Genomic DNA, 26,948 nt, shown 5'->3' on the forward strand with positions numbered 1-26,948 from the left:
TCTTTGGCCTACTAATCCCAATTTGTGGCATATTTATAGAGGCCGGAGGAAGAGGGATTGGGGATGGGTGGGTTCTGCTTTCGGTTTTGTCCAGCAAAGCCTAAGATGGCAGAAAGGATTACTCAAGGCTTCATGCAAGTCAAGAGAGATAAGAGGGAGGCTAAGGGAAGTCTTCCAGGCTGATCTCAAGCTCCTGTATTTAAGAATACATGTAGGGAAACATTATGCAATACATCAGGGGGCTAAGTGTCAATAAGAAAGCATAAAAAGTGTACAGAAAAACAAGTTAAGGTGTTGTCAAGACTACAAAAGAGCATAAGCAGAAAACAGGGTGGAAAACAAGATGAGCTATTCTATAGATAACATGATCTAAGGAATTCCTGAGCACAGGAACAACCCAACCCCTAGATATACATTAACTAAATAAGGGAAGTGCAGCCCGCTGTTTTCAGCAAGGCCAGAAAGCAGTGTTCTCCTTTCCAATGCATTCCCTATAATCTCCTAACCCAGGGCATAGCTATTTGATTTGCCACAGGGATGGACACAATTTATGAAGGGGAGTAGGAGATACAGACTTCCAGTTATGGAATGAGTAAATCATTGGAATAAAAGGCACAGCATAAGAAATGTAGTCAGTGAGAATGTAATAGCATTATATAATGATGAGTGGTAGCTACACTTGTAGTGAGCATAACATAATGTATAGAGAAGTCAAATCACTATGTTGTACACCTGATACTAACATAACATTATGTTTCAAATATACTCAAATTTAAAAAAAAAATAAAAAGACCTAATATTAAGACCTCATATTACATGTGTTTTGACATCTGGGGAAAGCAAGGAGAGTCTCAAATGGCCAACCACAAGTTCCCCTTGTCATCCTGTACCTGTAGACAAAGTACCATATTCAAATAACTCATTGCAGGGACCAAGTGCAGTGCCTGCTTATCCCTGAATTGTGGGTTTCTGTTCAAACAGGCCAAGCACATCCTCCTCCTGTGGGAAATTCTCCTGAGAGAAATCCAATCCTCCTATGGGAAATGGGGGTTTCACCATTCTCAGGGATTACACTACAGCCTCTGTTTGTTCACTCTATTCCCAGAGAGAATCCCCATGTGTCCCTTTGTAGCATATGGTGTTCTTTTCCAAGCTATGAGTATACCTGACTAATACACTGTTGATTTTATCTGTTTAGTGTTGGGAGGCTTTTGTTGGCTATACCCAAAACTCTAGGGCAAGAATCCCTTCATCACCAATGAGAAGTGGAGGTGATCAAAACAAAAAAAAATATGTATATTTGCAAATAATGTATAATTGTATAATTGCAAATTGTATAATTGCATAATGTATAATTGCAAATAAAAATCAAGATTTATATACAAGGATATCCATTTAAGCGTTGTTTTTAATAGCAATAACCTGAAAAGCACCTAAATTTTCACAATTAGATATTTCTAAATCATGTAGTGTCTATTGCGTATATATGTATATACACCCTATCTTCTTTATCCATTTATCACTATATATACACCTTCTTTATCCATTCATCTATCAATGGACACTAGCATTAGTTCCATAATTTGACCATTGTAAATAATGCTGCAATTAAAACAGGGGTGCATATATCTTTTTGGATTAGTGTTTCTATATTCTTTGGTTAAACACCCAGTACTAGAATTACTAAATCATACAGTAATTTTATTTTAATTTTTTGAAAAGACCCCATATTGTTTTCCACAGTGACTGTAACAATTTGTATTCCCACCAACAGTGATGAGGGTTCCTTTTTTCCACATCCTCATCAATACTTGTTTTTTGTGTTTTTGATTTTAGCCATTTTGAGAGGTGTGAGGTGATACCTCATTGTGGTTTTGATTTGCGTTTCCCTGCTGATGAGTGATGTTGAGCATCATTTCATGTGTCTGTTAGTCATCTCTATGACTTCTTTGGAGAAATGTCTGTTCCTGTCCTCTGCCCATTTTTAAACTGGATTATTTGGGAGTTTTTTGGTGTTGAGTTGTATAAGTTCTTTATATATTCTGGATACTAAGCCTTTATTGGATATGTCATTTGCAAAATCTTTGCCTATTCAGTAGATTGTCTTATTATTTTTGCTTGTTTTCTTTGCTGTGCAGAAGCTTTATATTTTTATGTGGTCCATGGAACACAATTTAGCAGTTAAAAAGATTGAGGTAGTTCACGCCAGAGTGGCCAAAATGAACAAATCAGGAGACTATAGATGCTGGAGAGGATGTGGAGAAACGGGAACCCTCTTGCACTGTTGGTGGGAATGCAAACTGGTGCAGCCACTCTGGAAAACAGTGTGGAGGTTCCTCAAAAAATTAAAAATAGACCTACCCTATGACCCATCAATAGCACTGCTAGGAATTTACCCAAGGGATACAGGAGTATTGATGCCTAGGGGCACTTGTACCCCAATGTTTATAGCAGCACTCTCAACAATAGCCAAATTATGGAAAGAGCCTAACTGTCCATCAACTGGTGAATGGATAAAGAAATTGTGGTTTATATACACAATGGAGTACTACGTGGCAATGAGAAAGAATGAAATATGGCCCTTTGTAGCAACGTGGATGGAACTGGAGAGTGTCATGCTAAGTGAAATAAGCCATACAGAGAAAGATACCATATGTTTCACTCTTATGTGGATCCTGAGAAACTTAGCAGAAACCCATGGAGGAGGGGAAGAAAAAAAAAGAGGTTACAGTGGAGAGAACCAAAGCATAAGAGACTCTTAAAAACTGAGAACAAACTGAGGGTTGATGGGGAGTGGGAGGGAGGGGAGGGTGGGTGGTGGGTATTGAGGAGGGCACCTTTTGGGATGAGCACTGGGTGTTGTATGGAAACCAATTTGACAATAAATTTTATATATTGAAAAGAAAAGATTGAGGTAGTGTATCTGAATGTGATGGTATAGAAATAGCTCCAAGATATACGTAAGTAATAGAATTTAAGTTTATAGTATCATCACTTTTTTTGTAAGTGTATATGCATTTTTGTTTTGGAAAGTTTCTGGAAACTACTGACAGAAGTTGCCTTGGTGTTTAGATTAGGAATTTGTAAATAAGGGAAAGAGACTATAGCTTATTTTATACCTTTCTGATAGTTTGGCTATTTTTCGTATCAAGTGTATTATTCATTTTTACAATGAAAATAAAACTAAAAAAGTATGATCTCTGCTACTAATGAGCTGATTTTCAAGTAGAAAGATGAATAGAATTTCACAAAACAAGTTTGAAGTCTCAACACTACAGGCTAGCGTCTGGACTGATGATTAAAATAGGGCAGAATGGTGCACAGCATATGGAACACTGAAGCAGTAAGCTGAAGGAGTGTTAATTGTATTAAAATTTTTTAATAGTTCTCATTTTAAAGGGGCTTCCTCTGAATATAAATAGTTTACTTCTACATTTAAGTAAGATCCATACTTAAAACAGGACACTGTACTCCCCAACATCAGAGTTTTGCCATCTAATTTTATTTTTAAAAGAAAAGCAAAGAACTAAATTCCTACAAATGTTATGAAGTTTGTGAAGAGACCAGAAGGTTTCTGAATATTGTGTTGCAATATAATCCATGTAAAATCAATACAATTACCTGGTCACTTGGGCCAAACCTCAGCTTTCACCCTAGTTTCAGGGTTACTGGAATGTTATTCTTTTCACAAAATCAACAAGAGAATTGTTTAATATGTCTCTCTCACTTGAGCCAGTGGTTTTGGCTGTAGGTTTCTTTCTAAAGTGAAAGTGGCTTAGATCCCCGTCAAAAAGCAAAACTGATTTTAACTTGAGGGCAGAATGTACGTTATCCTTTGTGTCCACCTTTTTATTCTTCTCTAAATCAATATTTACAGTTTTAATGATAAATTATTTTTATAACCTTATTATTTTCTTGGATAAGATGCTTTTAAGAACTTTAACTGTTCTTCCCCCATAAGTTTCTGCTTAATAGGCATTATCATAATAGCTTGCCTTCAACATTGCTAATGTTAGGACCCCAGCACATTTCTAACAAATCAAGTCAGGTTTTATTTAGTTCAATTTAAGGGATGAATCAGCTTCAGGTGTCCTCTAAATGAATTACAAATTAATTGGCTGAGTGTGTTCAGCGATCTGTTCATTATTCCTTACATTCTGACAGTAATGTAGCCTGGCTTGCACTGGAGAACTTGATGCAATGGAAATATATAAAAACCCTTATGCTGGCTGTTATGGTGGATTATTTGAATCTACCTAGAACCCTACTACCATTTATTTTGCTTTCTGTTTTATTTTAGTTACAAAACTATGGTACGATCGATATACAATGGGAACCTAATGAGCTTTTTATGTTGTAAATACTTGAAGCTTATTCCACTTGATTAAAAACTCTTGTATGGTATATTTTGATTTGTTCCTTAGGAAAATGTAATTTAGTACTAGTACTTACAATAAATGTTACTCATCAAGGCTTTTTAAGTAGAGGAAAAACAAATTTATCATTTATCTGTGTTGAATGATCAACATACGCACAGAACAACTGTACTATATTGCCTATGAATAGACACATTAATTATACAATCTAACTTCACTATTTTGGTAGTAAACCACAAGTTCATATATTGCTTTCCCTCCTGATGTTTAAAATTCTTTCTCAGGGCCGCTTGTGTGGCTCAGTTGGTTAAGCCACCAACTTTGGCTCAGGTCATGATCTCACGGTTCGTGGGTTTGTCCCTGGAAATGGCTCTGTGCTGACATTCAGAGCCTGGAGCCTGCTTCAAATGCTGCATCTCCCTCTCTCTCTGTCTCTCCCCTGCTCACATTTTGTCACTCTCTCTCTCTCAAAAATAAAAATGTAAACATTAAAAAATTAAAAAATAAAATTCTTGTTCAAAGGGTTGTAGCTTTAAAACATATTTGCACTTGTTTTTTAGTATTTTACCAGTTTTAGCTATGATAACTCTTTCATTTAAGTCATGCTTTATATATTGTATACATTATATTGTTATTCAAATCCAATTCAGGAGAGGGCTCTATTTTAAATTTCATTAAGAAAGGGAATGTTGAGGGACACCTGGGTGACTCGATTAAGCGTCCGACTTCAGCTCAGATCATGATCTCACAGTCCGTGAGTTGGAGCCCTGCATCGGGCTCTGTGCTGACAGCTCAGAGCCTGGAGCCTGTTTCAGATTCTGCGTCTCCCTTTCTCTCTGCCCCTTCCCTGCTCATGCTCTGTCTCTCTGTGTCTCAAAAATAAATTTAAAAAAAAGAAAGAAAGGGAACATTGAAATCAGTGTACTTCTATAAAGGATTTGAGGTGTAGCCTCTGTGAGACCAGACCATATCTTTTTAGGCAGAAGGCAGCAACAAAACCTCATACCTCCTTCCATGATTTGCAGCATTTCTCCTCAACTCACTATCACAGGCTTTCTTTCTCACTCTCTTGCTCTCTCATTCTTGTTCTCTCATCACAAAAACATGCATACACATACAAGGGCTTTGCAGGATATAGATTTTTAATTAAAAGTTATTTTTAGATTTTTTTTTTACCACCTCCTTAGCTAATTGGAGACCTCATAAGGATGAAGTTACTTGAAAAAAAAATCAGATTTCTATTTCTAGCTCTGCGATGGACATTTTGTTCCTTGTTAAATGTGTCCTTTGACCCTGCTTTTCCTGACTCCTTATCAGTAAAATGAAAGTCATTATTCCATCATGCTTCTAATTTACTTCCTACAGTTGCCTCTAGGATTCATTGAATTAAAATAACATATAAGGTCTATAGTTTATTGGAATAAAAAAATCTAAAAACAAAAAGGATAGGGTTATTATGAAACTTTCTGAAGCCATAAATATGATTATTAAAAGCTACCTTATCTTCTTAAGCCTTTCTTATTTACACTTTTAATTTATTATAATATTAATACAAGATCTACACATGGCCAATCTAGATTAAATTCTCAAAAGACACCACAGTGATGTGATCTTGACTGTTATTTTTTTAAAATATTTTTAATGTTTTTTATTTTTGAAAGAGAGAGAGAGAGAGAGAGAGAGAAAGAGACAGTGCAAGCAGGGGAGGGGCAGAGAGAAGGAGACACAGAATCCGAAGCAGGCTCCAGGCTCCAAGCAGTCAGTATGGAGCCCGATGTGGGGCTCGAACTCACAAACCGTGAGATCATGACCTGAGCTGAAGTCGGACGCTCAACCGACTGAGCCACCCAGGCACCCTAACTGTTATTTTTTAAAATATATTTAGTGTGAATATGAATATGTGTATCATAGAAAAATGAAAAAAATAGACATTATAATATTAACAAGTGTTACTTACAGAATTGTGGATAATTTAAATTCTTTCTTAAAAAATGTATCCTTATTTTCTACAATGACAATACAATGTATTATTTATGTGATTATAATCATTTAAAATCAATACTGCTTATTTGCTGGTGCACCTTTCTGGCTCAGTTGGTAGAGCATGCAACTCTTGATCTCAGGGTTGTGAGTTCAAGCCCCACAATGGGTGTGAAGTCTACCTTAAAAAAATGGTAAAAATAAAAACTAAAAACAACTTAAAAATACTAATTGCTAACAGTTAATTTTTTTGACTTGTTTTATTCTAACACACTTTCGTGTTATGGAAATATCATGGAGAGGCCCATTTCAGAATGGGGCAACACATATTAAGAACTGTGAAATTAATTTAGTTATGTGTTGAAAGTAGCCTAGCATAGATCACCCAGATGACCCTGTCTATAATATTCTTTCCTTTTATTGTTCTAATTATTTTAAATCTGTCTTATAGCTACAAGACCGCACTCAGTTCAGTGACCGAGACTTAGCCACCCTTAAGAAGTACTGGGACAATGGCATGACCAGCCTTGGTTCTGTGTGTAGAGAGAAAATTGAAGCCGTTGCAACTGAATTAAATGTTGACTGTGAAATAGTTCGGGTAAGACATTTTCAATAATTTTCATGCTGTGATTGAAGATTGTCATAAAAGAAAGCTCTATAAAAATTGCATGAAGTGCTGTAAACAAGAACATCAATAAAGTGAAAAAGATTATCCACAGAATGGGGGGAAATATTTTCAAAGTACATATCTGATAAGGAGTTTATATTCAGAGTATGTAAAGAATTCTTAAATATTAATAATAAAAAGGCAAATAATGCAATTGAAAATGGGCAAATAATTTAAATATACTTTATCCAAAGAAGATATGCAACTGGCCAATAAACACACAAAAAAATGTTCAACATCATTTGTCATTGTGGAAATCAAAACCACAATGAGATACCACTTTATAGCCTATATGATGACTATAATAAAAAAGACAGATAATAACAAGTGTTGACTGGGATGTGGATAAATTGGAACCATTGTACACTATTGTTGTAAATGTAAAATGGTTTAGCCACGTTGGAAAACAGTTCTTAAATTTTTAACATAGAGTTATCATATGACCCATCAATTTCACTCTTAGGTATGTACCCAAAAGAAATGAAATGTATGTATACTCAAAAACTTATACATGCTCATTTTTTTTCTTAAATTCCACATATTAATGAAATATTATGGTATTTATTGCTCTTTGACTGACTTATTTCACTTAGCATAATACTCTCCAGATCCATTCACATTCTTCCAAATGGTCACATTGCAATTTTTTTTTTATGGCTGGGTAATATTCCATTGTATATATGTACCACTTTTTCTTTATCCATTCAGCAGTCAATGGACATTTGGTCTGTTTCCATAATTTGGCTATTATAGATAATGCTGCTATAAACATTGAGGTGCATGTATCCCTTCAAGTTAGTATTTTTTATTCTATGGGTAAATACCTTGTTGTACAATTCCTGGATTGTAAGGTAGTTCTATTTTTAATTTTTTGAGGAAACTCCATACTGTTTTCCACAGTGGCTGCACCAATTCACATTCCACAGACAGTGCAAGAGGGTTCCCCTTTCTTCACATCTTCACCAACACTTGTTGTTTCTTGTGTTGTTAATTTTAGCCATTTTAACAAGTGTGAGGTGATACCTCATTGTAGTTTTGATTTGTATTTCTCTGATGATCAGTGATGGTGAGCATCTTTTCATATATCTGTTGGCCATCTGTATGTCTTCTTTGGAAAAATGTCTATTCTTGTCTTCTGCTCATTTCTTAATTGAATTATTCATCTTTTGGGTGTTGAGTTTTATGAGTTCTTTATATATTTTGGATAATAATCCTCTATCAGAATGTCATTTGCTAGTATCTTCTCCCATTCTGTAGGTTGGCTTTTAGTTTTGTTGATCATTTCATTCACTGTGCAAAGCTTTTTGTTTTATTGAAACAAATGATCATAGGAGAAAAAAAAGAGAGAGAGGCAAACCAAGAAACAGACTCTTAACTATAGAGAATGAATTAATGGTTACGATGGAAGAGGTGATTGGGAGGGATGGAATAAATAGGTGTTGGTGATTAAGGAGTGCACTTGCAGTGAGCACAGGGTGTTGTATGTCAGTGTTGAAACACTGAATTGTACACCTGAAACTAATAATAAGTTGTATGTTAACTAATTGGATTAAATAAAAACTTTAAAAAAGTATTTATACATGGATATTCATAGCAGCATTGTTCATAATAGCCAAAAAGTGGGAAAAAAACAAATGTCCATGAAGTGAATGCATAAAGAAAATGTGATATAGCATAGAATGGAATATTATATAAACATATAAAGTAATGAAATACTGAAACGTGCTACAAAATAGATGATTCTTGAAAACATTATGCTAAGTGAAAGAAACCAGTCACCAAAGACCACATATTTTATGATTCCATTTATATGAAATATCCAGAATAGGAACATCTACAGAAATGAAAAGTAGTATCAGTAATTGCCAGGGGATTGAGATAGGGAGGAATGAAAAATAATTGTTAATGAGTATAGGGTTTCTTTTTGGCATGCTGAAAATATTCGGAATTTGGGTGATTACATTACATTACATTACATTATGAAACATTACATAAGGTAATATGAAATAAACCTCACATGTTATGTAATGAAATTTTGATCGAAAATTATATTGATCAGTCATGGGTACAGTAGTTTACATTCAATTTATAAAATGTGGATATAAGATTTAAATAGTAGCAATAGTAGTATGTTCATAAGTGTTTAACAATTAGCTAAGGAAAAAAAACCTGATTTATAGCATTTCTTGATTTTTTTTCCTTTTAATATATGAAATTTATTGTCAAATTGGTTTCCATACAACACCCAGTGCTCATCCCAAAAGGTGCCCTCCTCAATACCCATCACCCACCCTCCCCTCCCTCCCACCCCCCATCAACCCTCAGTTTGTTCTCAGTTTTTAACAGTCTCTTATAGCATTTCTTGATTTAAGTGGTATAAAGAATACCACTCCGGGTGATTTCATGGATCATTCAATGTGGAATTCAGAAGAGATGCTAACAGTTGGCTTTTTCAAGGAAGTATGAGTAGGCTTCAGCTTACACTGGAGATTCATCCCAGAAAATCAAGAGGGAAGTGCTATTAAAGAACAAATGACAAAATTCAGATTTCTTCTATAGGAAGAAATAAAGTATTTTCACATACATAGATGAAGAAAACTGGAATATTGGGAGAAACCATGGAGCACAGATTTCGAAAAATAATTGCTATTCTCACAATGCTTGCCTTTTGTTTTTTTTTTTTTGGATCCAAATGAAAAATCAAATTAAATCCTGCATTTACTGAGTATGCTACGTTATGTATACTAACAAAGAAATAGAAATGCATCAGACACTTTTCCTATTTTTAAGTAGTTTGGAGTCTAGCAAGAAGGATAACACAAGAATACAAATGATTGAAGAAGAATTGGAGTGGGATAATGGTATGAGAAGCCTAAATGCCAAGAATAAGGAACTTCAGAACATGGGTTTTTGTTCTTATCATTTTTGTTTTTTTTTTAAATAGAAGTTATAAATGCACCCAGCTTAAGGAGCCGAGTTCTGTAAAACTTGCTATAAAACCAACATTCCTTATTCTTTCCCTACTCCTATTTTCCAATAGGTGGAATCAAGCACTTTTTACCTCCACCTATGAATAATGTGTTGTATTAATTAGAATTAGGTTTGGCTGTAACAGAAACACTCAATAGTAATTCAGACAAGATATTTTAATTTCATGTACAAGTCCAGGGATATACAACTTAAAATTGGCATGGCAGTTCTGCCCCATAAACTCCTCAGAGACTCTGGTACATTCCACCTTCAAGTCTGCCATCTCTATGATGTACTTCTTGCCCACAAGGTCCAAAATTATGACACTTATGGTCCAGGAAGCAAGACAGAGGGGGGTAAAAGAAGAGGCAAGGGGTGTGTACCAGCTATCTTTTAAAGAGGATTCCCAGAAACTGTCACAAGACACATTCACTTCTAACCCACTGGCTGAAGATTAGTTCCATGGTCATACCTAACTGTAGGGATGCTGCAAATGCAGTTATACTCTGGGAAGCCATATGCCCAGCTAAATTTTTTTATTATTATGGAAGAGGGAGAATACCTAAGAGTCTCCCTTCTCTCTGTTTATATGACTATTTCTTGATTTTTCAATGCTAGCCATTGTTGATTGATTTTCCACTATGAAATACGAGGGTTTATCCTCAATATTTTTCAAGATCTCTTCAGTGATCCTTTTACTTACATGCATACTTTTTCTCCTTTTATTCTCCCAGTTTGGTTATTTCATAATTTCGGTTAGTTAGTTATCCAGTGTTAACATTATTATAACTAAGTAAGTGTTTTACATATTTGACTTATGTAGTATACTATTATACTACATATTAATATATGTAGTATATTATACTATTTCTGTGTAACATTATTTTGTTTTTTGTTTTGTTTTGTTTTTGTGTTCATTATTAGTTTTTTGTTTTTTGTTTTTTTTTTTTTTTGCATTTTTGCTTGCTTAATTTTGTAGGTACTTACTACTAATTTATACTGAAACCCTTCCCAGGTGCATATCTCTCTTCTCAATACATTCATACACATTTGGTAGTGTAACAGTTTTATTATCTTGAAGAAATTTTTCCTGAAATCTGATCTGTTCCAGTCTGAATTGGTAGGTCTTCAACCTGGAACACAGCTGTTATCCTGAGATTTCCATATTCAATGTGGTTATCTTTTTGCTGTACTTTCAATAAGTTATCATGAAATTCATTGCCATGGGGGAGACCCCATTCTGCAAGAGAGAGGAGACAGTGATAGAATATTCCTAAACATACTCTCTCAAAATGAAAGATATAAAAATCTTTCCTCTTCGGACAGTGTTTGCTGCATCCCATAGAGTTTGAACCATTGTGCTCTCATTTTCACTTGTCTTCATGTGTTTTTTTTTTTTTTCATTTCTTGATTGATCCATTCATTGTTTAGTAGCATGTTATTTAGCTTCCATGTAGTTGTGTTCCTTCCAGATTTTCTTGTGATTGATTTCCACTTTCAACTGTTGTGGTTGGAAAAAATGTGCGACATGATTTGTTAAGATTTTTTTATGCCCTAATATATGGTCAGTCCTGGATAATGTGCCATGTGTACTTGAAGAGGATGTGTACTCTGCTGTTTTGAGATGGGATATTCTGAATTTATCTGTTAGACCCATCTGGTCCAATATGTCATTCAAAGACAGTGTTTCATTTTTGTTTTTATGTTTGGATGATCTATCCATTGATGTAAGTGGGATGTCAAAATCCCCTCTTATTATTGTATTATTACCAATTTCTTCTTCTATGTCTGTTAATAGCTGTTTTCTTTATTTAGGTGCTTTCATGTTGGTGCATAAATATTTACAATTGCTATATACTTTTGTTGGACTATTCTCTTTATCATATGCAGTGTCTTTCTTTGTCTCTTGTTACAATCTTTGTTTTAAAGTCTATTTTTTTCTGATACGAGTATTGATACACCACCTTTCTTTTTGTTTAGATTTGTATGGGAAATGTTTTCCACCCTTTCACTTTTTATGTGCATGTGTCTTTAGTTCTGAAGTGAGTCTCCTTTGGCAGCATATAGTTGGGAATTGCTTTTTATCCACTCTGTCACCCTATATTTTTTTATTGGAGCATTTAGTCCATTTAAACAGATGCAAAAATTCTCAATAAAATACTAGCAAGTAAAATCCAATAATACTTAAAAGAATCATTCACCATAATTAAGTGGGATTTACTCTTGCGTTGCAAGGGTGGTTTAATATCTACAAATAAATCAATGTGATATGCCACATTAATAAAAGAAAGGATAATAACCAATTGATCCTCTCAATAGATGCAGATAAAGCATTTGACAAAGGACAATATCCATTCGTGATAAAAACCATCAATAGAGTAGGTTTAGAGGGAACATAACATAACAAAGGTTATATATGAAAAACCCGCAGCTATTATAATTCTCAATGTGGAATTCATATAATTTCACTCATATGTGGAATTTAAGGAACAAAACAGATGAACCAACAATGGAAAAATATCAAAAACCACACCTTTAAATTCAGAGAACAAAATGGTGATTACCAGAGGGGAGGTAACTGAAGGAAGGGGTAAAATATATGGGATCAAGAGTATGTTTATATTTATGAACACTGAGTAATTTATGTCATTGTTGAATCATTATATTGTAGATGTGAAACTAATATAACACTATGTCAATTATTACTTCAATAAAAGAAAGATAAAAAGAGACATTGATAGCAATATGATAATAACAGGGGACTTTAGCAGCCCATTTGCATCAATGGATAGTTTTTCCAGCCAGAAAATCAATAAAGGGCCTTAAACAACATAGTAGAGCAGATGGACATTAAAAACATATACAGAACATTTCATCCAAAATCAGCAGAATTCACATTCTTCTCAAGCTCACGTGGAACATTTTCCAATACAGATCACATATTAGGCCACAGGTCTCAAAAAATTTAAGATGATTGAAATTTTATTAGCATCTTTTCTGACCACAAGAGCATGAAACTAGAAATCAATTACAAGAAGAAACTGGCATCACAGATTTATTAGAAACAAATGAAAACAAACAAAAAAAAATGACTTACCAAAATCTAGGGGATACAGCAAAAGTGGTTCTAAAAGGAAAGTTCCTAGTACTACAAGCTATGAAAAAGAGAAAACTTATATAAACAATTAACTATAGACCTAAAGTAACAAGAAAAAAAAAGGTAGTAGAAGAAAGTAAATAAAAAAGATTAAAGTGGAAATAAATTAGTAAAAGTGAAATAGAAAAGATAAATGAAATCAAGGGCTGTTTCTTTAAAAAGATAAACACAGTTCACAAATCTTTAGCTAGTTTCACCAAGAAAAAAGAAGGCTCAAATAAAAACAGAAATGAAAGAGAAATTACAACTGATACCACAGAAATACAAGGGTTCATAAGATTATTATAAATTGTCTGGAGCAACACATTAGACAGCCCAGAATAAATTGATAAATTACTGGAAACACAATACTTCAAGACTGAATCATGAAGAAATAGGAAATCTAAGTTAACTTATTATTAATGAGGAGAATGAGTCAATAATCAAAAAACTCTAAACAAACAAAAGTTACAACCAATCCCTCAGAGATACAAACAATTATCAGGGAATACTATGAAATATTATATGCCAACAAAAAGACAACCTGGAAGAAATGGACAAATTCCTAAACACCCACACTCTTCCAAAACTCAATCAGGCGGAAATAGAAAGCTTGAACAGACCCAAAACCAGCGAAGAAATTGAATCAGTTATCAAAAATATCCCAACAAATAAGAGTCCAGGACCAGATGGCTTCCCAGGGGAGTTCTACCAGACGTTTAAAGCAGAGATAATACCTATCCTTCTCAAGCCATTCCAAGAAATAGAAAGGGAAGGAAAACTTGCAGACTCTTTCTATGAAGCCAGTATTATTTTGATTCCTAAACCAGACAGAGACCCAGTAAAAAAAGAGAACTACAGGCCAATATCCCTGATGAATATGGATGCAAAAATTCTCAATAAGATACTAGCAAATCGAATTCAACGCATATAAAAAGATTTATTCACCATGCTCAAGTGGGATTCATTCCTGGGATGCAGGGCTGGTTCAACATTCGCAAATCAATCAACGTGATACATCACATTAATAAAAGAAAAGAACCTTATGATCCTGTCAATCAATGCAGAAAAGGCAATTGACAAAATTCAGCACCGTTTCTTAATAAAAACACTTGAGAAGGTCGGGATAGAAGGAACATACTTAAACATCATCAAAGCCATTTATGAAAAGCGCACAGCTAACATCATCCTCAATGGGGAAAAACTGAGAGCTTTTCCCCTGAGATCAGGAACACGACAGGAATGCCCACTCTCACTGCTGTTGTTTAACATAGTGTTGGAAGTTCTAGCATCAGCAATCAGACAACAAAAGGAAATCAAAGGCATCAAAATTGGCAAAGATGAAGTCAAGCTTTCACTTTTTGCAGATGACATACTATACATGGAAAATCCGATAGACTCCACCAAAAGTCTGCTAGAACTGATACATGAATTCAGCCAAGTTGCAGGATACAAAATCAATGTACAGAAATCAGTTGCATTCTTATACACTAATAATGAAGCAACAGAAAGACAAATAAAGAAACTGATCCCATTCAAAATTGCACCAAGAAGCATAAAATACCTAGGTATAAATCTAACCAAAGATGTAAAGGATCTGTATGTTGAAAACTATAGAAAGCTTATGAAGGTAATTGAAGAAGATTTAAAGAAATGGAAAGACATTCCCTGCTCATGGATTGGAAGAATAAATATTGTCAAAATGTCAATACTACCCAAAGCTATCTACACATTCAATGCAATCCCAATCAAAATTGCACCAGCATTCTTCTCGAAACTAGAACAAGCAATCCTAAAATTCATATGGAACCACAAAAGGCCCCGAACAGCCAAAGGAATTTTGAAGAAGACCAAAGCAGGAGGCATCACAATCCCAGACTTTAGCCTCTACTACAAAGCTTTCATCATCAAGACAGCATGGTATTGGCACAAAAACAGACACATAGACCAATGGAATAGAATAGAAACCCCAGAACTAGACCCACAAATGTATGGCCAACTCATCTTTGACAAAGCAGGAAAGAACATCCAATGGAAAAAAGACAGTCTCTTTAACAAATGGTGCTGGGAGAACTGGACAGCAACATGCAGAAGGTTGAAACTAGACCACTTTCTCAAACCATTCACAAAAATAAACTCAAAATGGATAAAGGACCTGAATGTGAGACAGGAAACCATCAAAACCTTAGAGGAGAAAGCAGGAAAAGACCTCTCTGACCTCAGCCGTAGCAATCTCTTACTCGACACATCCACAAAGGCAAGGGAATTAAAAGCAAAAGTGAATTACTGGGACCTTATGAAGATAGAAAGCTTCTGCACAGCTAAGGAAACAACCAACAAAACTAAAAGGCAACCAACGGAATGGGAAAAGATATTTGCAGATGACATATCAGACAAAGGGCTAGTATCCAAAATCTATAAAGAGCTCACCAAACTCCACACCCAAAATCAAATAACCCAGTGAAGAAATGGGCAGAAAACGTGAATAGACACTTCTCTAAAGAAGACATCCAGATGGCCAAAAGGCACATGAAAAGATGCTCAACGTCGCTCCTCATCAGGGAAATACAAATCAAAACCACACTCAGATACCACCTCACGCCAGCCAGAGTAGCCAAAAGGAACAAATCAGGAGACTATAGATGCTGGAGAGGATGTGGAGAAACGGGAACCCTCTTGCACTGTTGGTGGGAATGCAAACTGGTGCAGCCATTCTGGAAAACAGTGTGGAGGTTCCTCAGAATATTAAAAATAGACCTACCCTATGACCCAGCAATAGCACTTCTAGGAATTTGCCCAAGGGATACAGGAGTACTGATGCATAGGAGCACTTGTACCCCAATGTTTTTAGCAGCACTCTCAACAATAGCCAAATTATGGAAGGAGCCTAAATGTCCATCAACTGATGGATGGATAAAGAAATTGTGGTTTATATACACAATGGAGTACTACGTGGCAATGAGAAAGAATGAAATATGGCCCTTTGTAGCAACGTGGATGGAACTGGAGAGTGTCATGCTAAGTGAAATAAGCCATACAGAGAAAGACAGATACCATATGGTTTCACTCTTATGTGGATCCTGAGAAACTTAGCAGAAACCCATGGGGGAGGGGAAGGAAAAAAAAGAGGTTAGAGTGGGAGAGAACCAAAGCATAAGAGACTCTTTAAAACTGAGAACAGGGGCGCCTGGGTGGTTCAGTCGGTTAAGCGTCCGACTTCAGCTCAGGTCACGATCTCACCGTCCGTGAGTTCGAGCCCCGTGTCGGGCTCTGGGCTGATGGCTCAGAGCCTGGAGCCTGCTTCCGGTTCTGTGTCTCCCTCTCTCTCTGCCCCTGCCCTGTTCATGCTCTGTCTCTCTCTGTCTCAAAAATAAGTAACCGTTAAAAAAATTAAAAACAAAATAGTTTAAAAAAAACACTGAGAACAAACTGAGGGTTGATGGGGGGTGGGAGGGAGGGGAGGGAGGGGAGGGTGGGTGAGGTTTACTGAGGAGGGCACCTTTTGGGATGAGCACTGAGTGTTGTATGGAAACCAATTTTACAATAAATTTCATATATTGAAAAAAAAAAGTTCAGGACATGATGATGTGGCTGGTAAATTCTATCAAACGTTCAAAGATGATTTAATACTTATCCTCAAAATCTTCCAGAAATTGAAGTGGGAAAAAAGCTTCCAAACTCATTTTAGGATGCCAACAATATCTTGATACCCAAACCAGATAAGGACACTACAAAACAAGAAAGTTACAGTCCAGTATTCCTAATGAACATAGATGCAAAAATCCTTAACAAAATATTAGAAAACTGAATTTAACAATACATTAAAAAGACCTTACATCATGGTCAAGTGGGATTTATCCCAGGGATACAATGATGGTACAAGATATATCAATCAACATCATACAGGCCCATTAATAAAATGAAACATAAAAATCATATAATCATCTCAACAGATACAAGAATCATTTGACAAAATTCAATATCCATTTATGATTAAAAATATCTCTTAATAGAGTACGTACAGAGGGGATGTACCGCAACATAATGAAGACCGTACATGACAGACCCACAGTTAATATCATTCTCAATTGTGGAAAGCAGAAAGCTTTTCTTCTAAGATCAGGAGAGTATTAATAATGCTCAATCTCCCCACTTTTTTTAACATAGTATTGGAAGTCCTAGCAACAGCAATTAGGAAAGAAAAAGAAAGAAAAGACGTATAGATTGGAAAGGCAGAAGTAACATTCATTATTTGTAGATGACATGATACTATATATAGAAACTCTAAACACCCCGCCAAAAAAATGTTATTATAAATAAATCCAGCAAATTCAGATTACAAATTAAAAAACATTTTTTGTGTTTCTATACACTAATAAAGAACAATCAGAGAAATCAAGAAACAATCACATTTTCAATCACATTGAAAAGAATTAAAAGCCTAGAAATAAATTTAGCCAAAAAGGTGAAATACCTCTACATTTACAGGTATAGGACATTGAGGAAAGAAATTGGAGAAGGCACAATGAAATTCCTATCAAAATTCCAGTGGCATTTTTCACAGAACTAGAAAAAAAATGATTCTAAAACTCTTATGTATCCACAAAATATCCTGAATAGCCAAAACAATCTTGAGAAAGAACAAATGTGGAAGCCTCATACACCCTGACATCAAACTATAATAAAAAGATATAATCAAAACACTATAGTATTGCCATGAAACTTGACACATAGATAAATGAACATATTAGAGTACCTAAAAATAAGCCTGCATATATATATATATATATATATATATATATATATATATATATATATTAAACTAATTTATAACAAAAGATGCAAAAATATACAATGGGAAAAGAGTAGTCTCTTCAATAAATGGTGGTGGTAAAACTGGACAGCTACATGCAAAAGAGTAATATTGGGCCACTATGATACACTACATACAAAAATTAATTCATGGTGGATTAAAGACTTCAACATTAGTCCTGAAAACAAAATTTCTGGAAGAAAATGTAAGTGGCAAACTCCTTGCCATTGGTCTTACTGATGTTGTCTTGGATTTGTCTCCAAAGGCAAGGGAAACAAACCAAAATAAACTGGGGCTACATGAAACTAAAAAGCTTCTGCACAGCAAAAGAAATTATCAAAAAATGAAAAGGCAACCTACTAAATGAAAGAGGATATTGGCAAATAAGATATCCAATAAGAGGTAATATCGAAAATAAAGAACATACGCAAGCCATTAACAAAATAACAAACACCCAGAAATGAACCCACAACTATATGGTTAATTAACCTTTGACAAAGCAGGAAAGAATATCCAATGGGAAAGCGACAGTCTCTTCAACACATGATGTTGGAAAAAAAAAAAAAAACTGGACAGCAGCATGCAAAAGCATGAAAACAGACCACTTTCTTACACCATACACAAAAATAAATTCAAAATGGATGAAAGACTTAAATGTGAGACACAAAACCACTGAAATCCTAGAGAAGAACACAGGCAGCAACCTCTTTGACATCAGTTCTAGTAACTTCTTACTGAATAGATCTCCTGAGGCAAAGGAAACAAAAGCAAAAGCAGACAGTTTGGACCTCTTCAAGACAAAAAGCTTCTGCACAATGAAGGACACAATGAACAAAATTAAAAGGCAACCTGAAGAATGGGAGATTTTTTTCAAATGAAATATCTGCTAAAAAGTTAGTGTCCAAAATATATACAGTACTTAAAAAACTCAACACCCAAAAGTGAATAGTCCAAGTCAAAAATTGGCAGAAAATATGAATAGACATTTTTCCAAAGAAGACATACAGGTGGTGAACAGACACATGAAAAGAAGCTCAGTATCACTGATTATCAGGAAAATACAAATCAAAACTACAATGAAATATCATTTCAAACCTGTCAGAATGGCTGAAATCTGGGGCACCTGGGTGGCTCAGTTGGCTAAGCATCCAATTCTTGATTTCAGCTCAGGTCATGATCTCATGGTTCATCAGATTGAGCCATGCATCAGGCTCTGCACTGATAATGTGGAGTGATTGAGATTCTGTCTCTTCCTCTTTCTATGTCCCTCCCCTGCTAAGGTTCTCTCTCTCTCTCTCTGTCTCTCTCTCTCGCTCTCAAAATTAATTAAAAAGAAGATTTTTTAAAAAAGAATGGCTAAAATCAACAACACAAGAAACAACAGGTGTTGGCATGGATGTGGAGAAAGTGGAACACTCCTGTACTGTCTGTATAGCCACTCTTGAAAACAATATGGAGGTTCCTCAAAAAGTTATAATAGAACTACCCCTATAATCCAGCAATTGCATTATTAGTTATTTACCAAAAGAATACAAAAATACTAATTCAAAGGGATACATGCACCCCAGTGTTTACAGCTGCATTTTCTACAATAGCCATATTGTGGAAACAGCTCAAATGTCCATCAGCTGAAGAATGGATAAATAAATGGTAAATATATGCAATAGAATGTTACTCAGCCATGAAAACTAATGAAATCTCCATTTGCAATGACATGAGTGGAGCTAGAGAGTACTATGTTAAGCAAAATAAGTCAGCCAGAGAAAGACAGTACTATATGATTTCACTCATAGGTGGAACTTAAGAAACAAAACAAAAGAGCATAGGGAAAAAAAGAGAGAGGCAAACCAAGAAACACACTCTAAACTATAGAGAACACACTGATAGTTATGGGGGGGTTAGTTGGGGGAGGGGTTAAATAGGTGATCGGTATTGAGGAGTGCACTTGTGATGAGTGCTTGGTGTTGTAAGGAAGTGTTAAATCACTAAATTGTACACCTTAATCTAATATTACACTGTATGTTAACTAACTTAAATTTAAATAAAAACTTGAAAAAAATAGCAAACAATCCAATTAAAGACTGAGCAGAGGACCTGAACAGACTTTTTTCCAAAGAATACATGTAGATGACCAGGAGGAACATCCCTACTCATGGTAATGGAAATCAAAACACAATGAGATGCCACTTTTCACCTGTCAGAATGGCTAGTATCAGAAAGACAAGAAAAAAAAGTGTTGATGAGGATGTGGAGAAAAGGGAAATCTTGTACACTGTTTATGGGAATGTAAAATGGTGTATCCATAATGGAAAACAGTATGAATTTAAAAATTGAACTACCATAGTATCCAATAATTCCATTGCTGGTTATTTAACTTAGGAAGACAAAAACACTAGTGTGAGAAAACATGTGCATCCCTATGTTTATTGCAGTATTACTTATAATAGCCTAGGTATGGAAAACAAGTTCCATGAATGGATCAATAAATATAAAATATGGTGGTGTGTATATTGCATATATACATCCCCATCAACCCTTAGTTTGTTCTCTGTATTTAAGAGTCTCTTATGCTTTGCCTCCCTCTCTGTTTGAAACTATATACATACATACTCTGCTATAAAAAAATAATACAATCTTGCCATTTGTGACAACATGGGGGACCTTCAGGGTATTATGCTACATTAAATAAGTCAGACAGAGAAACACAAACACTGCATGATTTTGCTTATATATGGAAAGTAAAAAGAAAAACAAACAAACATAAAATATCTTTACATGTGGAGAACAGATAGTTGGTTGCCAGAAGGGTTGGAGGTTTTGCAGAGCAAAATGGTTGAAGGGAATTAAAAACAAACTTCCAGGTATAAAGTAAATAAGTCATGGGGGAGTAATGTACAGCATAAGGGATATAGTCAATATTATTGTATTAACTTTCTAAGCTGAAAGATGGTATCTAGATTTTTTGTGGTGACCATTTCACAATACATACAAATGCCAAATCAATAAATTTTACACCTTAAACTAACATAATGTTTTATGTCAATTATACATCAATATATTTTTAAAATGGATTCAAGAATGGCATGATCAATCTCACACAGCTAGTCAGTGACTACAAGCCAAATCTTTTTATTATTATCTAATATTGTTTCTATTTCCACTTTACCAATGTATGCCCTATCATAAGAATTACCTTGAAAACCTCTTTAAAAATACAGATTACTCCTTTCCAGTCTTACTCTCAGGATTTGCTAGAAAGGATCTGCGAATCTGTACGTTTCCTTTTTCTCAATAATTAGGATCAGGTTAATTTGGAGGAGTTCACTTCACTACACTATACTATGTCATTGTGTTTAAATATTGTAGCTGGTTATTTCCTTTTATAATACTTGATCAGACTTTGTGATTTATATTTTCTTCCCAAAATTTCTATTGTCTCTACTTTTACTAGATTGTAAGTTTGAGTTCCATGAGGACATATATCATGCCTGGTTGTTCACTACTGAGACTCCACAACTAGAACTGTGTTTGGTACATACTTGATGTTCAGTAATATTTGTGGAATGAATGTTTAACAGAATGGTGTACCCTGTACATATAACATTCCCACCATACAAATATATAATAATATACACTTAAATAGAAGTTTTACATATTGTTTTATATTATTTTAATTTATTTTAATATAATTTATTGTAAAGTTAGGTAACATACAGTGTATACAGTGTTCTCTTGGTTTCAGAGGTAGATTACCATGATTCATTGCTTATAAACCACACCCAATGCTCATTCCAACAAGTGCCCTCCTCAATGCCCATCACCCTTTCTCCCCTCTCTCCCATCCTCCCATCAGCCCTCAGTTTGTTCTCTGTATTTAAGAGTCTCTTATTGTTTGCCTCTCTCCCTGTTTGAAACTATTCTTTCCCCTTCACTTCCCACATGGTCTTCTGTTAAGTTTCTCAAGTTCCACATATGAGTGAAATATATGATATCTGTCTTTCTCTGACTGACTTATTTCACTCACCATAATACCCTCCAGTTCCATCCACGTTGTTGCAAATGACAACATATTATTCTTTCTCATTGACAAATAGTATTCCATTTTATATATAAACCACATCTTCTTTATCCATTCATCAATTGATGGACATTTCAGCTCTTTGCATAATTTGGCTATTGTTGAAAGCACTACTATACACATTTGCGTACATGTGCCCCTATGAATCAGCACTCCTGACCATTAAACAGCACTCCTGTTTAATCTCCATACTGGCTTTATAAAGTTTATAAGTGACTAATCTACTACGTTTCACTATATGTTTGCTTTAACCTGTGAAATTATTTCCTTGCTTAATTTTCTGTGTTCCATTAATGGCCTTTTCTTTCCACTCAAAAAATCCCTTTATCATTTCTTATAAAGTTGGTTTAGTGGTGATGAATTCCTTTAACTTTTTTTTTTTTTCCTGAGGGGGAGGATCTGGGAAACTCTCTCCCCTTCAATTCTGAATGATAACCTTCCTGGGTACTCTTTTTTTTTTTTGTTTTTTTTTTTTTTTGTTTTTTTTCCTGGGTAGGTTTTTTTGCTTTTTTTTTTTTTTTTCCTTTTATCTCTTTGAATATATCATGCCGATCCCTTATGGCCTGCAGTGTTTCTGATGAAAAATTACCTGATAGCCTTTTGGGGTTTCCCTTGTTTTAACTGTTTGTTGTTGTTGTTGATGTTGTTGTTGTTGTTTTGTCTTGTTTTGTTTTGTTTTGCTTTGTTTTTTGGTGATTTTAAATTCTTTCTTCATCATTATATTTTTCCAGTTTAATTATTATGTGTCTTGCTGTGGACCTCCTTGGGTTCATCTTGTTAGGGGCTCTTCTTACTTCTTGGACCTGGATCTCTGTTTCCTTCCCCAGGTTAGGGAAGTGTCCTGCTATTATTTTTTTTCAAATAATTTTTTCTTTCCCTTTCTCTCTCTCTTCTCCTTCTGAGAATTCTATAGTGTGAATGTTATTATGCTTGATGGTGTTGCATAGTTTTCTTAATCTATTCTCCTTTTATTCTTTTTTTTTCTTTTTGCTATTCAATTTAGTCGCTTTCCATTACCCTGTCTTCCAGATCGCTGATCCATTTTTCTGCATTCTTTAATCTGCTATTGATTCCCTCTACTGTATTTTTCATGTCAGTCATTGAATTCTTCAGCTATGATTCACTCTTGTTTATAGTCTCTAACTCTTTGTGGACATTCTCACTGGGTTTATCCACTCTTTTTTCTCAAGTCTTTTCAGTATCTTTATGACCATTACTTTGAACTCTTTATCAGGCATATTTCTTTTGCTTCATTTAGCTCTTTACTGTGATTGTCTTGTTCTTTCATTTGGAAAATACTCCTCTGACTCCTCATTTCATCCAACTCTGTGTGTATGTTTCTATGTATTAGGTAGAACATCTATATCTTCTGATCTTTCAAGTAGTGGCCTTGTGTAGAAGAGGTCCTGTGGTGCCCTATAGTTCAATTCTCCCATGTCACCAGAACCAGGTGCCCCAGGGGTATCCCCTGTGTGGGTTGCATGCACCTTCCTGTTGTGGCCAAGCATAGTTGCCTTCATCCCAGATAGCTTCTATGACCCACTTTGCCCTCTGTGAGCACACCTTTGAGAGTTCTGGCTGAGGCCAGATAGGACTGGTGGTGGGTGAGGCCATTATTCATTCTATCAGTGTGCTATTAACCTCTCTGCCAAGACCACATACACTGAAGTTCAGGGATCAGTCACTTCCTTGTACATGCAGCTAAGGGGTCTGGCTACAGGAATTGTGGGTGCCTGGTGTGTTGGTTTGTTACCCCCTCCACATAAGTGGAGTCACTTTGTAGTGGTGCTGGTGTGGGCCAAACCTGCAGACCAGGTGTGGTTGGGAGCAGCTTTGGAAGTTGTGCCTGCCATGGCAGGCAGGTCGGTGTGGTTTGTCAACAGAGAAATTCCAGGGTGAAGCACTTAGGTGCTGGCAAAGAAGAAGGAGAGTTTTAGAACTGAGTCACAAAAGCATTCTTTTATCTGTGTTGAGGTTGAAGAACAGTGGTACCCATATGTGCTTTTGTTCCTAGAGAATTCTTCTGTAGTTTTCTTTTCCTGTAGCACATGTTCTCAGATTATTCAATACATCTCTTTGATGGATACCCCAGGAACTTTTCAAGCTGCACCTCTTATTTCTTGGTGAAGTTATTTATTATTATGGCTCTTTAAAAGAAGGTATTGAGTTTATACTGCCATCTGGCTTTCCTGGTCTTGAGCAACCTTGAGTTTTTTACTCTCTTGGTGTAAACCCAGCTAGTTTTCAAAGCCAGAATTTATGGAGATTCCTCTTTCCACTGTAGATCCCCAGTACTAAGGCTGCCTATTGTGTGGTTTGTTCATCTTACTTTTCCTTGCTTGCGAATTCCTTTCTGTTTGTGGTTAGTTACTCTGGGGGTTTGGTTCCCAACCACATCTTTACCACTCCTACCATTTTTGATGTAACAATCTCTTTATGACTAGCTATGGAATATCTGTTCTTCAAATCTTTAGGTCATTTTCAAAGTTATTTGCAAAGACGCAGGTATTATCCCAGTGTGTCTGTGGCATGAGGTGAGTTCAGGGTCCTCCTATTCGGTCCTCTATCAAAAGGATATTGATTTTAACTAATTGTCCTGGAACTACTGAATATTCACATGAAAGAAAAAATTAATCTAAACATGGATCTTTTTCATTATTCACAAAACTTATCTCAAAATGGATGATATACCTAAAAGTAAATGCAAAACTAAGAAACTCCTAAAGATAACATAAAAGAAAATCTGGGTGACTTTGTGTTTGTTGATAACTTTTTAAATACACCAAAGTCAAGTTTGATTACAAAATTGATAAATTGGACTTCATTAAAATTGAAAATTTATAATCTGCAAAAGATATTCTTACCAGAATGAAAATACAAGCCACAAACTGGAAGAATTTTTTTCAAAACATTTTTATGATAAATGTACAAAGGACACTTAAAATCCAACAATAAGAAAATAAACAACCTAATTCAAAATGGACAAACATCTCAATCAATAAAACTAAAAGGCAACTGACAGAATGGGAAAAGATACTTGCAAATGACATATTGGATAAAAAAGTTAGTATCCAAAATCTAAAGAATTTACCAAACTCAACACCTGAAAAACAAATAATCCAGGAAAGAAATGGACAGAAGACATGAATAGACACTTTTCCAAAGAAGACATCCAAATGGCCAACAGACACATGAAAAGATGCTCAACATCACTCATCATCAGGGAAGTACAAATCAAAACCACACTGAGATACCACCTCACATCAGTCAGAGTGGCTAAAATTAACAAGTCAGGACACAACAAATGCTGACGAGGATGTAGAGAAACGAACCCTCTTGCACTGTTGGTGGGAATGCAAACTGGTGCAGCCACTCTGGAAAACAGTGTGGTGGTTCCTCAAAAAATTAAAAATAGAACTACTCTACAACCCAGCCACAGAACTACTGAGAATTTATCCAAAGGATACAGGAGTGCTGATTCATAGGGTGACATGTACCCCGATGCTTAGAGCAGCACTTTCAACAATAGCCAAATTATGGAAAGAGCCTAAATGTCCACCAGCTAACGAATGGATAAAGAAGATGTGGTTTATATACACAATGGAATACTATGTGGCAATGAGAAAGAATGAAATCATTCCATTTGCAGCAATGTGGATGGAACTGGAGGGTATTTTGCTAAGTGAAATAAGTCAGTCAGAGAAAGCAGATATCATATATTTTTCATTCATATGTGGAACTTGAGAAACTTAACAGAAGACCATGGGCTAATGGAAGGGGAAAAAATGGTTACAGAGAGGGAGGGAGGCAAACAATAAGAGACTCTTAAATACAGAGAAAAAACTGAGGGTTGATGGGGAGGTGGGGGAGAGGGGAAAAGGGGTGATAAGCATTGAGGAAGGCACTTGTTGGAATGAGCACTGGGTGTTGTATGTAAGTGAGGAACCACAGTAATCTACCCCCAAAACTTAGAGTACACTGTACACACTGTATGTTAGCCAATTTGACAATAAATTATATATTTTTTTCCAACGTTTATTTATTTTTGGGACAGAGAGAGACAGAGCATGAACGGGGGAGGGGCAGAGAGAGAGGGAGACACAGAATCGGAAACAGGCTCCAGGCTCTGAGCCATCAGCCCAGAGCCTGACGCGGGGCTCGAACTCCCGGACCGCGAGATTGTGACCTGGCTGAAGTCGGACGCTTAACTGACTGCGCCACCCAGGCGCCCCTAAATTATATTTTTAAAAAATAGGCAAACATCTGAACAGACACTCACCAAAGAATTTAATCAGTGACAAATAAGCATATGAAAATATATACAGTATTATATATCATTAGGGAATTGCAAATAAAAAAAGATAAAATACCACATACATTTATTAGAATAATCAAAATCCAAACCCCCAACAGCACCAAATGCTGGAGAATATGTAAAGCAACAGAAACTCTTACTCATTTCTGATAGAAATGCAAAATGATACATTTGCATGGTCTTTGGAACATATTTTGGCAGTTTCTAAGAAAAGTAAACATAGTCTTAACATATGATACATTAGTTTTGCTGCCTGGTGTTTACCCTGATGAGTTGAAAACTTATGTTCACACGAAAACCTGCACATAAATATTTATAACAACTTTATTTAATTACAAAAGAAATTAGAAGCAGCCATGATGTCCTTCAATAGATGAATAAGTAAACTGAAATACATTCAGACAATGGAATATTATTCAGCAGTAAAAATAAATAAGATATCAAGCCATGAAAAAAATGGAAAAATCTTAAATGAATATTTCTATGTGAAAGAAGCCAATGTTAAAAGGCTACATAAATGCTGTATCATTCCAAGTATATAATATTCTGGAAAAGGCAAAACACTAGAGAGACAGTAAAAAGATCAGTGTTTTCCAGCGACTTGTGGTGAGAG

The 26,948-nt window shown here is 35.3% G+C and overlaps 1 protein-coding gene across 3 annotated transcripts in view; it reads left to right on the plus strand.

Annotated features, from left to right (window-relative positions):
* HDX (highly divergent homeobox) overlaps positions 1-26,948 on the plus strand; it is a 171,075-nt gene that overhangs the window by 96,600 nt on the left and 47,527 nt on the right. For all 3 annotated transcript variants that reach the window (XM_040467866.1, XM_040467865.1, XM_040467867.1), the window contains exon 5: positions 6,808-6,954. In XM_040467866.1, the coding sequence (XP_040323800.1) occupies positions 6,808-6,954 (147 nt within the window). The remainder of the gene's footprint in view (positions 1-6,807; positions 6,955-26,948) is intronic.

The sequence above is a fragment of the Herpailurus yagouaroundi genome, unplaced genomic scaffold (assembly GCF_014898765.1).
Source record: "Herpailurus yagouaroundi ecotype Mexico unplaced genomic scaffold, PumYag 67623, whole genome shotgun sequence".
Classification (NCBI taxonomy): Eukaryota; Metazoa; Chordata; class Mammalia; order Carnivora; family Felidae; genus Herpailurus; species Herpailurus yagouaroundi.